The sequence below is a fragment of the Rhopalosiphum maidis genome, chromosome 2 (assembly GCF_003676215.2).
Source record: "Rhopalosiphum maidis isolate BTI-1 chromosome 2, ASM367621v3, whole genome shotgun sequence".
In the NCBI taxonomy this organism is placed as follows: domain Eukaryota; kingdom Metazoa; phylum Arthropoda; class Insecta; order Hemiptera; family Aphididae; genus Rhopalosiphum; species Rhopalosiphum maidis.
Genome location: NC_040878.1, coordinates 2,534,886 through 2,548,843, shown reverse-complemented (window position 1 = coordinate 2,548,843; position 13,958 = coordinate 2,534,886). Strand labels below are relative to the sequence as shown.

Genomic DNA, 13,958 nt, shown 5'->3' with positions numbered 1-13,958 from the left:
CATTTAGAGTGACAATCGCGATAGAAATCGTCCAACTTATGTTATTTGCTGATTGATATAACTGTCCTCAGGTCCTACAGCTTATATAGTTGACATTTAAATCTTGATTTTTGGTCGAAAGACGTTTCGAATTGTCTCACGAAGTTCTGACAAATGAAATAACTTTTGTTCTAATCAATATTTTTAAAAACAATTTTTAAATATAATTCATAGGCAATTGCGCTACATTTTTTATTTTTATACTGAAAATAAAAAACTAAAAAATTGATAAAAAAAATTTCCAAAATATTCGAAAATAGCTAATTTGTGAATCTAATTAAAAAAAATATTTAGATGGTAAAAACATTTATTTAAGTCCAGTGGTTGATTTTTTACAATTTTTTTAAATAGCAATATTTTCGTTAAGTTACGATCTAAGTTATGTAAAACAATAAAAAAAATAGTTAGATTTTAACATGCATCTATTTAAAAATATTTGTATAAAATATTTTAAAAAAAAATACAAGCCTTGAATACCTAGTTTTAATTTTGGTTACTATCCTGTTAATGTATACACTTCATTATAAAACTAATTAATAAAAATAAAATCTCAAACGTACCTATATTATAATATTTGCTTATTAGTTCTTATTCTTTACTTCTTATTGATAATTGTAGGTCAATTACCCACACAATATAGGCGTATGTATCGTTTTTAACTCTAAGAGTATATTAGTATAAACGCAATATCTATATTTTACTGTTTATGCATTCAAATTATTATTTTTTTTATTTTGGTGTTTTTAAAGTAGCATCAAATTAATTGAATAATATACCAGCTATACTAATTATAGAGAACAAAATATACAATGGCTTATAATTTTCAATATTTCTTAAAATAATAAGTTATCTATAGTATATAATTTTAATTTTTATATATTTTTTTAACATAAAAAACTAATTAATATCATATTTATATGTTGATTGGAACTATATCAGATTATTCATTCATATTCATTAATAAACTCTATGTATAGGTGCTTAGTATCCTTATACATAATATATTTAAATTTGAACATAATAATCGAACCTATTTTGTTTATGATAGGTTTTTTTGAATATAAATATTCATGTTTTTAATATTATTGAGACAAAAAAAAATCATACGTTCTGACCATTATAAGTTATAGGTAATGTAGGTGGCTATAGGTCACATACCTAATTAATAGTTTATCCTACTGCGCTTTTCATTGAACAAATTTGAAATTAATGACATATAAGGAAGTGATGAAACAGATTCCTATTCTTCATTGTCAAGATATCTATTATTGTTATTCTACTGTAATTTCGATTTATATTATACTATACTCAGTATACTCTATCAGAATTTTTTCAAAGTAATATTTTAGAAATTTCAATATACTGTCTAATGTACTCTTCAATATATTTAGTCTTGAGTGAAATACTCGGATCTTACTGATTGATAATTAATGTTCATCCTTTACTCGTTGTCCTTATACGTATTGAGATTAATTCACATCTCGTTTAATACCATACATGATGCATTGTGCAAACTATACCTATGTAAATAGATACTATATATAAGCGTGTAGTTAATAATTATACTATTCAAAAGTCCAATTTTAGAGAAAATACGTATACAATTTTATATTATTTTATTAGTATGTTTAGTAGTGATAAACTAATGAATAAACTCATACCAAAATATTATTACAGCAGTTCATAGTACAAAATATATTATAATATTTTTTTTATGTTTTTTGTATAATTATATGTAAATGTTATGTATAGATTTGAAGTCGCCAATTCATATAGCCAATTTAGACAGATAAATTGAACTATATACTTATTTAAATTTTTTTCTCAAATAGTTGTGCAAGTTTTAAAGTTTGTGCCAAAAGGTACCATAGAAGTACACTATAATATGCGGGTGTATTGTGTATAGTAGGATCTAACTTATCACAATACAATATCTATTGTTCATTATGCTAGGTTGGTAATAAAAAATAAAACCATTAACTATATAATTAAATAAATGAAGAAAACGTAAATACATAACATGGAACTCATAAAAGTATGATATTCCTATAACATGTGGAAAATGTATGTGTGTATTGTGTCGCAATAATCATGGCCCACGGGTCACAACATCGTTTAATGTCTTAGAAACTGACCGTAGTAAGATTGACGATTGTTATGATATTATGTACATTGTTAGTATGTGAAGCAATAATATAATATTGCGAGTCCGACGATCCTGGGTAATATAAACGAAGTTTTGATAACGATTACGAGTCATTAAGTCGTCTACTAGACAAAATAAATACTAAATAGTATATTATGTATGTTTTAAGTAATCTTGTCATCAATATAGTTATCAAATCATCACAAATATTTCAATAAATCAAAAACACAGTATATAGCTTTGTTATGATAATTCAATGAATAACTTAAATGGTCAACTATTTGTGTCTATGTCAATTACTAATTAGGTAGTCATTGTTCTGCAACAATTGGTCCTGATTAACGTTTACATGAGCACATATCATTTTGTATTTCTTCCTATTTTACACGAATTGTTAATAGTTTGACAAAATAGTTTTTTCAATTTATCGATTACTCTATTAAGTGTTATAGTAAAAAAATATGAAAATCAGAAGTCGTTTAACGAATTGCACATCTATTTTATAAGTTTAAATATTAGAAATATATTAGATACGTGTCAATTGCCATTGTTGTGAATTCAAAAGTTTAATCATTATTAAATTTTACATTTCACTTTATACTATATATTATAAACAAGTACAACTACAGTAAATGTGTAATTATACGGTAAAAAATACATGCTTATATATTGTATATGTATACTGTATAACATAGGTATATAGTTAACTATTATATGTATATAGGTTATTACATACAAATAAAGTAACTGATACAAACATCATTTATTACGACGAATGTAAAATAGCTACCTAGCTAACATTAATAATATATAAACTGGGCCAGTTACGCTATACTTATTACCACGAATTATATACGTTTTAATATATTCTAACGAAACACTATATCAATACCTAAAGGATATATCGTTTGGACATTTTATCATATCGTTTTCGATTGCGATCAGTATTTATATTATGTATTTGTCCAATTTATTTATTAACTGGACGAGTGCGATTTGTAAAATTATAATATTATTGTAACGGATGTATAATATATGCAGCATACCTGTATAACTAAAACCGAGAAAGTCTATACATAGTAAATACCTACCACCGTGTAGTGGACATTAAGTAGCGTTTTCTGAAACCTATAAATATATATATATATATATTGCTATGGGTCACAAGGATATTGGTAGCGTGACTATCAAAGAAAACACTCACTTATTATTATTGTGGTCCGCTTTATAATAATAATAATGAGCATTGACATTCCATACAATCGTATACCGTTACTAATATTCGATTTGAAAAGGATGAAAAAACAATGGTTTTTAGGCGAGGTACCCTATAAGTATATTTTTTGTATGCGATATCGCAATAGAAACTTTGTTTCAGGGGGTGGGGACAACTGTTATGTCGTATTTCTATTTCTTTTATAAAAATATAATTTAAAATCGAGTCTAACGTGTTGTCTTCTTCTGTTACAAGAGTAAAAAAAAAAAAAAACATTAGTAATACGCGTATTGCTGACACGAACCGGTAGCTATGTATTACCTTGTTCCACATTGTAAAAAACCATTGTTTTTAATTAGTAATAAAACGTGATAAATAGTTTTACTCGAAAATTATTTAATAAACATTTATCAGTGAATGGCTATGGTTATGTTTTAAGAGATGAATGTTAATTCACCTATAAGTGATTCCATATATTACCCTATCGGTACCCATAAATGTGTAATGCATATAAAAAGCGTATGCCATTATTTATTATATTTTGTCGTCTTGTCGATGACCGTTGTTCAGTAAACCAAAGGTTAATACTAAGTTAAGTAATGCAATAGAGGAATACAGTTGACAAGACTGATAGGAATTCTAACCTCAATTTTAAAAATGCTTCGAGTGAACTATATTGAAAATGCTTTAAATAATTAAAAAAGAAATAGAATCATATAATATTTTGAATACCATAATGTTTAAAAGATTTTTATTATTTACTATTGTGGAAATAGTATAATGTTGATGTGTTGATGGGTAATGAGTAATGACTATAATGGTGTATGCCAATTCATTCAAAAAAATATTTGCTTTAAAGTTTAAATTATAAAGGTTTATACATTTATATTTAATATTCAAATTATCATTAAATCCATCTTACACTGATAGAAAACATTAATTAAATAATACATTTTTTTTCTAAAGTATGCTTAGAATCATTTATTTAAAATATGTATAGTTATATAGCTATATATACCTATATACTTATATATATAGTTATAGTTATATGTATTGTTTCTCAATGTATATTTGAACTTTTTTTTTGGTATTGGGTAGGGTAAACGTAATAAGTTATCTATTATAATTAATTTTTCATAATTAATTAGCTATATACATAAATTAAAAATTTTGAAATTGCAAAACATTCTGGCCATTCTGTATGAATATTAAACATAATATAATGATGTACATTAAATTTTTTTATTTTAGTGGAAGATATTAAATATTCATTATGTATGCATAATTAGTAACATTACTAATCATTCTTCTTGTTATAAAATGTTAATACATTATCCAGTATTAGTGATTAGTATCTATGATAAAATGTGAGTTTTAAAATTAAAAGTGATTATTAAACAGTTTCAATTTGTTACAATATGATATTTAACTATCATTTTTAAATTTAATAATACTAAATTAATTGAAGTATTTATCAGTTAAAATACCTATTCAAAAGTTCTATATCAATTTAAAAAAAAATCTTAAAATATAGTTTATAAAAATGGTTTTTTTATAGTTTAATTTAACTGAAATATTTACTTTAAACCGTTGAAAATTTGTTTAGATAATTTAGACATCGGTGAGTTACAGAAAACAAATATTGATTAAATTGATTCAATACATTTTTGACCTAATTCTTAATTGTATTTACAGTATATATTGTAATGTTCTATATAATATAATATTGTATACCATTACCATATATGTATTAAAATAATTGTTTACATTAAACATATACACAAGTACTCGTAAATGACTGCAGTGTGTCATCTGTATGACGTGCTTATCTATTAAACCGTATCAAACAGTTTTAGGTACCAGGCATATATCTAGTGCGATGAATTGAGAGGAGGGGCATTAATTTGAATTTATGTTACACAAATATTTATCTTGTACACTTTTCAAATTCACAACTTATACTTATTTCTTATTATTAAATTATCATTTAGAGATGGTGTGATTTAATGTAAAAAAAATAGAAATAATAATAAATAAAAGTAACACCATAATTTGAAATTGATCTTATCTTTAAGTATACTACTATACTTTATTTATTAAAAAATGTTCAGGTTCCAATAAAAATAAATTGGAAAAAGTTATAAGGTATTTATAGCAATTTCTAATCGCGCACACACACATATAGTCATATAAATAATGTATGTACCTACTTGTTGAATGTTTCTTTGTAAATCAACGCTATCAACTACAAAATTCATAAATATTAATATATTGTTTTTAATTAAAATTTTTTAAACGCAAATCACCTATATATATATAATTATAACATATTATATTAAATACCTCTTTACTAATTACTGTTATTTTTTCTTAGATCATTAAAATATAAGTCGAAATAAATAATTATATCGTAACGACAAAAATACACTTTATACGGATTATAAAGGAAAATTATCCATAATATTTATTCAACATAATATTTTTGTTAACATTTTGATTTATGGGACAATTTTAGTTGTACTTGGATTATATAAAATGCAAGATGACTAGGTAATCATATATAAGGTAATTCACCAAGTATAGTAACCTCATTTTTTTTTTTAATAATGTATTTATTTAAATTCCTATTTTTGATCTTTTAAATTCTTAATTAAGAACCATATTTTTAAATAAAAATAGATTATTTTAAAGTGTTTGTGATGACACGATTTTTTTTTTTTACGAGAACTATTCTTTTAATTTGAAAATAGTTAGTTTATATATTAAATAAACTTAATATTAAAATATTAAGTTAATAATTAGTTTTGATGTTTCTAAATGAATACTAGATCCAATACTACAGCTTTTGTATGTGTTATAAAACCATTTATATTATTTGGACTATAAATTGCCCTTAGTAAATACATTTTAATATGTAGTATTTTAAAATATGTTATATACGTAATTAAGTATATTTAAAAATGCTTAAAGCCTGAATTGAATATATAAACATCATTATTAAAAAAAACAAGATATGTGGGTGAGAATGTTTGCTGAATGCCTGAATCACACGACGGCCATCGTGTATGACACCGTGAAAAAGTGGCCTTCTTATTGTGCATTTCAAAGAAATGCTAGAAAAAAACACTTTAATTAAAAAAAATAATTCATGTTACCTACTATTATGCTCATTGCGTACATAATTTGGTTTATATAGGTACCCGATTAACGAATAAACCGTACAATACTATGTTATATATATATATATATATAGGTGTAGTACGTGTTTATAGGAGGTACTTGCGAGCGCGATAATTCGATTATATTGTTTTATCTGGCACTCGAGTGAAAAAAAAAAAAAAAAACGAATGGTTGTATGATAACTCGCGCCACAGCATTTGGGCGTGTTTCCCGCTAACCATAATAATATAATATTATAATGCTATAGTTACCTATCATTATTATTGTGTGTAGGACCTAAAATAAAACGAAATCGTGTATTTTATGAATGGTGCGTCGTACAATAATGATTTGCTTATAATATACAACTCGGCGGGTATAAACATTAGCAATATATATAACGTACATTTGTTGTTACCGCGCGCGGTAACCGGTACCCGATGGTCTTTGGCGGTCTGGTTACCGGGTGGCGGGCCACGGCGGGGAGGGACACTTTGCGCGATACGGCGGCAGCGGCGACCGCGACGACGACGATTATTACCATCTGATGACCGCTGCCGCCGCCGATGCGCAAGCGCACTTGTTTGCTCTCGTACAGGTGCCGCCGCCGGCCGTATATACGTCTTGTTTGTTGTGTGTGTCTGTGTGTGTATGTGTGAGTGTGCTTGTGTGCGTGTCGCTACTGCCGCCGCTTCTGCTCTCGTGTCTGCCGGCGCGCGCGTCGTCAACGGTCAAACGTCCTTGCCGCGCTCCAGTTCGTCCGCGACACGACGCGCGCGCAGTCTGTCGCCTCCTATGTACGTCCGTCGCGCTTGTGTTATCCGTCGTTTTTTCCCGATTTTTTTTTCACAATAATAACGAAATCTCGCTGAACGTATTTAAAATTTTTTTTTTCGTCGAAAAACGGTTTCTATTTTTACGCTGTGGTTTACACTGCTGTTACAAAAATTCATAACATAGTTGTCATATAATATTATACCACGGTTAATATTATCATCTCTTCGTGCGTCGATGTTGAGACGGAAAAATCGTTTTAACGACGTTTATGCTGATCGTAATAAGATAATTAGTATCACGATTTGCTCGGATTTTGTTTCTGGTGTTTCTTTCTTTATGCAGTGATTACTTAACACGTCCACTTCGTCTAAAGAAGATAACGCGCGTTTTTGTTTTTAAAATAATATATAAGCAGTTTGTATTTCTTAAAAAAAAGTTCTTGTTCTTGTTTTTATTAAGTGTACCGAAGACTATCATGCCGGTGATAACATGATGCGGGATTTGGACGCATCCAGCCCAGTCGTTTGGCCTCCATGGTGTTATTCAGGTAATAATATTATAATTCAATACATTTTTATTACAATAATAACCGTAATATTATGATCTTCGCGTTGTTCTCCGTTAATTGTTCTTATTCGTCGGATTTAGTGTTTTGTCTTTATACTCGACGTGTATGTCATAAAAATGAGATGATATAATAATCAAAGCATTATAAATCTCAATCTAACGCCGTATCGTGCTTAACATTGCGAATTTAGTGTTTTCACGATGTTATCTGTAGTGTAATAATATTATACTACACTTAATGGAGTGCCGAACTGACAAAAAAATTTAATTAGAAACTTAATTAGAGGAAAAATCTACTAGGTAAAAAGTAAATATTTTACAACTATGTGCTTTTAATTAAAGTATTTACTGCTACTGGTAGGTTATAGCTAACCTTAAAACCGTTTTAAATTTAAGTCGTAAGTTTATTGTATAATAAAAGGGCGCAAACAAATCGCTTAAAATAATTAAAATCATTATGGTGATCAAAGTATAATTGAATTGACAATTATACATTGAAAGTCTGTAAACTATCATCGTAAACGATAGAAATCTAAATTTTACACCAGGTTTTTTCGTTTGGAATAATTAAACTTTGATAAAGCACTCATGCGTTTCAAAAACCGACATTTGTTATCTAAAGTCCCGGTTCTATTATGAATAGGATAGGGTCATAAGTTCAATGGCCTTTCAATCCCATTAACTAGATATCATGTGTATGTTTTCTATTTGACCAGTGCATTCGGTTATCGTTGTACACGAGAAGAGTACACTATAATGTAACTAGACATTATTATTTTATATGTGTGTCCGTTAAACAATGGTCTGATATCGACGGTAATTTTCCAAAAAGAGGAAAAATTACGATTAACTGCTTGCGATATGAACTATGGCGTTGAGTGTAGAGAGGGGTCTGCTTAAACATAATTCATTTGCTTAATAATTACTATTTCGTTAATACTAAACAAGTTGTATAGTTTTATAGAGAGTTCATATATTGTAGACGCAAATAATATTGACATATTTAAACATATTTATCGTTTTTATATATTATGTACGTGTTAAATGTTAATGTTATTTTAATTAGGTTATATTTATTATAGTATAATAATTTTGTAATTGCGTTTCTAAAACAAAATATACTGCAATGACTTATATCCGTGTTGGGGTTTATGAATTCTCAGAGGCAGTAGGTCGTAAACAGATAACTAAATTGTTTTAAATAGTTTCCTCGATAGAGAATTGCATAATTTAATTTTGACCTTTATGGTCTCCGGGAGTGTGCATGAAATAATAGGAAAAAATATATTATATCGGATAGTCGAACGCACGAGCACTCTGCAATCCTTGACCCGAAGACTTTTTAGACCATCACCCGTGTGACACATGACCCAGTCGACCCGGTTCTTATCGATATATCCCTTACATGTGACGCAGAACTCTGAATTAGAGTAATTAATATATATTATAAACTATGATAAATGTTTAAGAAATTAAATTGGACTTTAAAAAGTTACATACCTAAAAAATGTGAGGCTTACACGAATGAATTGATAAGGTTGATGTGCCATACAAAACTTTAATTTATGTGTATATATATATATTATTTTTTTTCAATTTACTATTTTATTACATTATTATAAATATATACAATTACATGTTATACATGAACTATAATATAAAGTAATAAATATGTAACTATGTAATAACACAATTACCATAGTATATTACAGTTGTATAATTTTTTTTTATTACGTATTTGTTTTGATTCAAGTTGGCATAAATAATATTTGATTAATAAAAATAATAAACAAAAACATCATTGTGTGATCCCAAAGTAAATATATTATAATACTCGATGAATCAATTCTATCTTTGTCATTAATTGTAAGTGTATGTAAGATGTTTTGGGGGTAAATATATTAAGACATCCGAATATTATAATAAATCCTCTGTTTAACCTCTATAGAGATAAAATATTTTTTTCTAACAATGACGTCTTAAAAATTCTTTCACTATGATCAGTTCATATCTTTTATTCTTTATATGTCGTTGGTTAAAACCATTCGTCTGTAATTTGATGAAAACATTTTCTAATAGATAATTTGTTACACAATAATGTCTTGAATGTGAAGTGTCGTAGCAAAATAACGAATCGTGATCGGTGACAAAATCTAATTCATGCCTGACCATTTCTGGAAACAATGATATACCTACTTAAGAATGGCATTGCTTGTCAATGGGTCACATATGGGCATTTTGGGATATAGAAGTTTAGATCTAGTGTCACCTATAGTTTTAATAATGATATATTATTAAAGTCAAGATAAATTAGGTGGTTTTTTTCCGATTATTATGGAGATATGTATTCAATATATATTTGAATGATAATAATATTATATATTATTAGTTCCTGCGTTGCAATATTTCACAGTCACGTGAACCGTATAATACCGCATATTCATTGCATTCAAGGTAACCGCCAATCGGTACGTCTCTAATTATGTTCGTATACACATTTTGTGAACTCGTTTTAGCCGAAGTTAGTTTTTTTTTTATCCTGTAAACAAAATATAAGTACATTTTCGTTTATCTGTGTATGTATATACCAGTACAACCTTAATATCACTCATGATAAATGACAATTTATGTACCACTCTGTATTGCTTTGGAATGTCTTTAATTAGTTGTGTTTAGTATGATGATTTGATCTCTACCTAACCCCGAGGGAATCTAATGAGATGTTCACGGTCAAAAATAAATACACACTTATGTGTGTACTAAAAAAAGTAATGTTCGCTAATAAATCAGCAGTTTTTAAAAAAAACCGCTGTTGCTCTTTTTATAAACTTTGGATGGGTAAACGAGCGGAACGAGTAAAATATATTTGAATACGGACGTTAATTTATTTCAGTGAAAGTAGTGTTGTATTTCTGAGAAGAGGGCAACGATAAGATTTCATATATTTATTATAAGAAACGTGGTTTTTGGGATGTTTTCTATTATAGGACATTTCTTTAAATGAATAAAAAGAAAAAATTGAGAAATCGATTTAAATTTTATGCGAGAGGTCAATTACGTTAAAATAAAAAAATAAAATCATCTGAGATAAGCTATTTGTGAAACCCTATCATTATTATAGTGCAACATTACAACTGGTCTACAAGAAAAAACCCGTCAGCAATTCAGAGCGCCGGCACACAGCGGGGATTTGTAATGGACAAAAGAAGTACCTATGGATATAATAGTGATGCAGGGAAAAAAGAAGATGGAAAGAGTAGGGCTTGTTTTAAGCACAGGTGAAACTGGATTACACATAATATATTATGCGTATTATACTCATGAATGTACTCACACACACAACCTGACACACTAGTGGCTGAACTGGTCCACTGATAAACGGCAATAAATATTTCATCTGATGGCATTTTTTTTATCGAGTTAGCTACTGTCGTTTTTAATTATGTACTGGACGAAAAATTATCATCATTATAAATGCATATACCATAACGACGATGAAACTAGCTATATCAAGAATCGATTATTATTTTGGTTGGATATTAAGTATAACTATTGGCTCATATTGAAAACTATAAAATATATAGGTATACTATTAATTAGAGAATTAATAGTAATTATATTACATATAATTATGAGATTTTTGAAATTTGAAATGGAAAACTTTGTTGCTAACAGACAAACTGTCATACGGTTCAAATTTTTATACTGATCCACAATGGGAAATGTCAACACTTATTATGCAAATTTAGTAAAATATAAAAATAATGATTGTCGTATATTATTATCTATATTTGTACATTTCTCTCCTTTGTTTTGGAAATATACGCCAAGTACAGTTTTAGGTGCCTTATTCATACATTTTAAATATTAATAAAAGCGTAAAAAAAAAAATACATTTTAGTTTAAAATAATAATTACAGTAGATAAATTAACATTACCTCGTTAATCACGAAGTGTAAATATGATTCTATTTGGTCAAATAGCGTAAAAGAATAAAATTAATGTAATAATTGAATAATATAACGGTTGAATGCTATATATTATGTCTAATTGGGATCTCTATGTTCTATGAAACTATGAAACAAATTTGCAGGATATTTTTAATACAATTGTTGTGGTTATGATCACTTTGTATAAAAACTGTTTACCCTGAATACTTGATTCAGAAATTGTCCAAGAACTTTTAAAAATACTAGATACGTTAGGGTTTGATACTTTAATATGATTTACAGTTTTACTAAAACATCAACTGCGGTATTAGATCATTCGTAGTATTAGTATGTTAATTATTATTTATTATTATTTATTATACATTTATAATGTATATTTATATAGGTATTTAGAGTAAAAATTAACAATGCATATAACGCTTTAGTTTATTATTTAAGTTTTTATGGTGCGATTAAATTACATTATATTATACCAAACTTATCAAATTTAATAAAATAATCATAAGACCTCATTTCTAGAATTTTCTATAATGTTGAAAATGTATTCATTGTAATTTTTTTGTTTTTTGCATGTAGAAGTTTTTTTCTGGTAAAAATATGCAATTACCTATGGCACCGGTGTAAATTTTGAAATAATATAATGAACTATTATACCACAGCATTTTTTTAATAAAATAATCTTATCACTTAAGTAACGTATTTGAGTTTAGATTATCTTGGAGGATTTGAATTGTTAAATTGTCTTAAATGACAATAATATATACCTTAATAATATAAAAAAAATTAGACCAAAATCATAATGAGGCCCATAAAATATTTTATATATTAATTATGTATTTAATTATATTATATTGTAGTATAAAAATACGGTTTGTTGTTTTCCTTGATGGCCTAGGTAATAATATTAAGTTCCTTCTAAAACCTGAAAATTAATAAAATATAACATTGGAGTTGGTAATAATTGTTTTTTATATTTCAAGCGTAACAAGAAATGTAATAAATACAAATCATCGTCAAAAAAAGAAGGAATAATAAAAAAAAATGTTCAATTTATGATTACTGTTTAATTCATTTATTTATTATTTATTTGAAATGTTCGAAGTATTTTAACTAATAATAATAAAAAAATAGATACATTATACACGTTTTTTATTAGTATTGGTAATTATTTATTATTAAAATTAGTTTGACAAATCAATTTAAGGTTCATTATAATGTACAATATAATATAATATATTATAAACGTATATTTAGATATATTTAGATAATAATAAATAAATTGTAACGTAAACATCATATGGTAATAAAACAAAATATAAATAGCTATTTTATAAATTAAAAAGAAAACAAATTAAACTAAAAAACAGATGTAAAGGAATGATTATTTATACTTAGTAAATGGACGTAATTTCATGTGTAATTTATTTAACATTTAAATTATGAGTTACAGAGTCATAAAATAATAATTCAATGTTCGTAGTCTTATAATAATAGTTCTTAAAAAAGGAAAATCAAATAATATATTGAAGATATAAACTTATGAAAAATATTGGTAACTATTGTTATCATTTAAAAAACGGCAAATTTTTAACAATAGGTATTTCTTAATCGGTAATTTTCAAAAACGATGATAATTCGTATTATTTAATCGAAGAGTAATGGTAATTTTGTGAAAGTGTATTAGTAGTGGTTCATTGACAACAGACGTGAAACTATTTGAAAACAAGAGCTTGAAATCAGAACGTTTTTTTTCACTCTGTGCCTATAACCTCTTCAGCGTATTATATACGGCGAATGACGAACTATTGCATTCCACTTAACGTGGTAGTTATTTGGATGCGAACCACATTTGGTATACGCTCGAAGTACTTGTTTATTGTAGGTAATAAGAATATAAATATAATATATATATTATTGATTTGTTGCTACGCTCTCCGATTACGCGATCATACATATGTAGGTGTGACTAATTCATATTGTACGTACATGTGTGGAGACCTACATACGCATTTTTTCTATAATTTTAATTAATTTTGTTTTCTAGCCTAACCTTTTCTCGCCTCATTATGACGATATTATATTCCGGACACAGGTGTTTGGGGCC

General features: G+C 27.0%; 1 protein-coding gene across 1 annotated transcript in view; it reads left to right on the top strand.

Annotated features, from left to right (window-relative positions):
• The first annotated feature begins 7,225 nt into the window (after positions 1 to 7,225).
• LOC113551905 (polyhomeotic-proximal chromatin protein-like) overlaps positions 7,226 to 13,958 on the top strand; it is a 45,514-nt gene continuing 38,781 nt past the window's right edge. The window contains 1 exon segment of the mRNA XM_026954475.1: positions 7,226 to 7,884. Within this exon segment, the coding sequence (XP_026810276.1) occupies positions 7,827 to 7,884 (58 nt within the window). The 5' untranslated portion in view covers positions 7,226 to 7,826.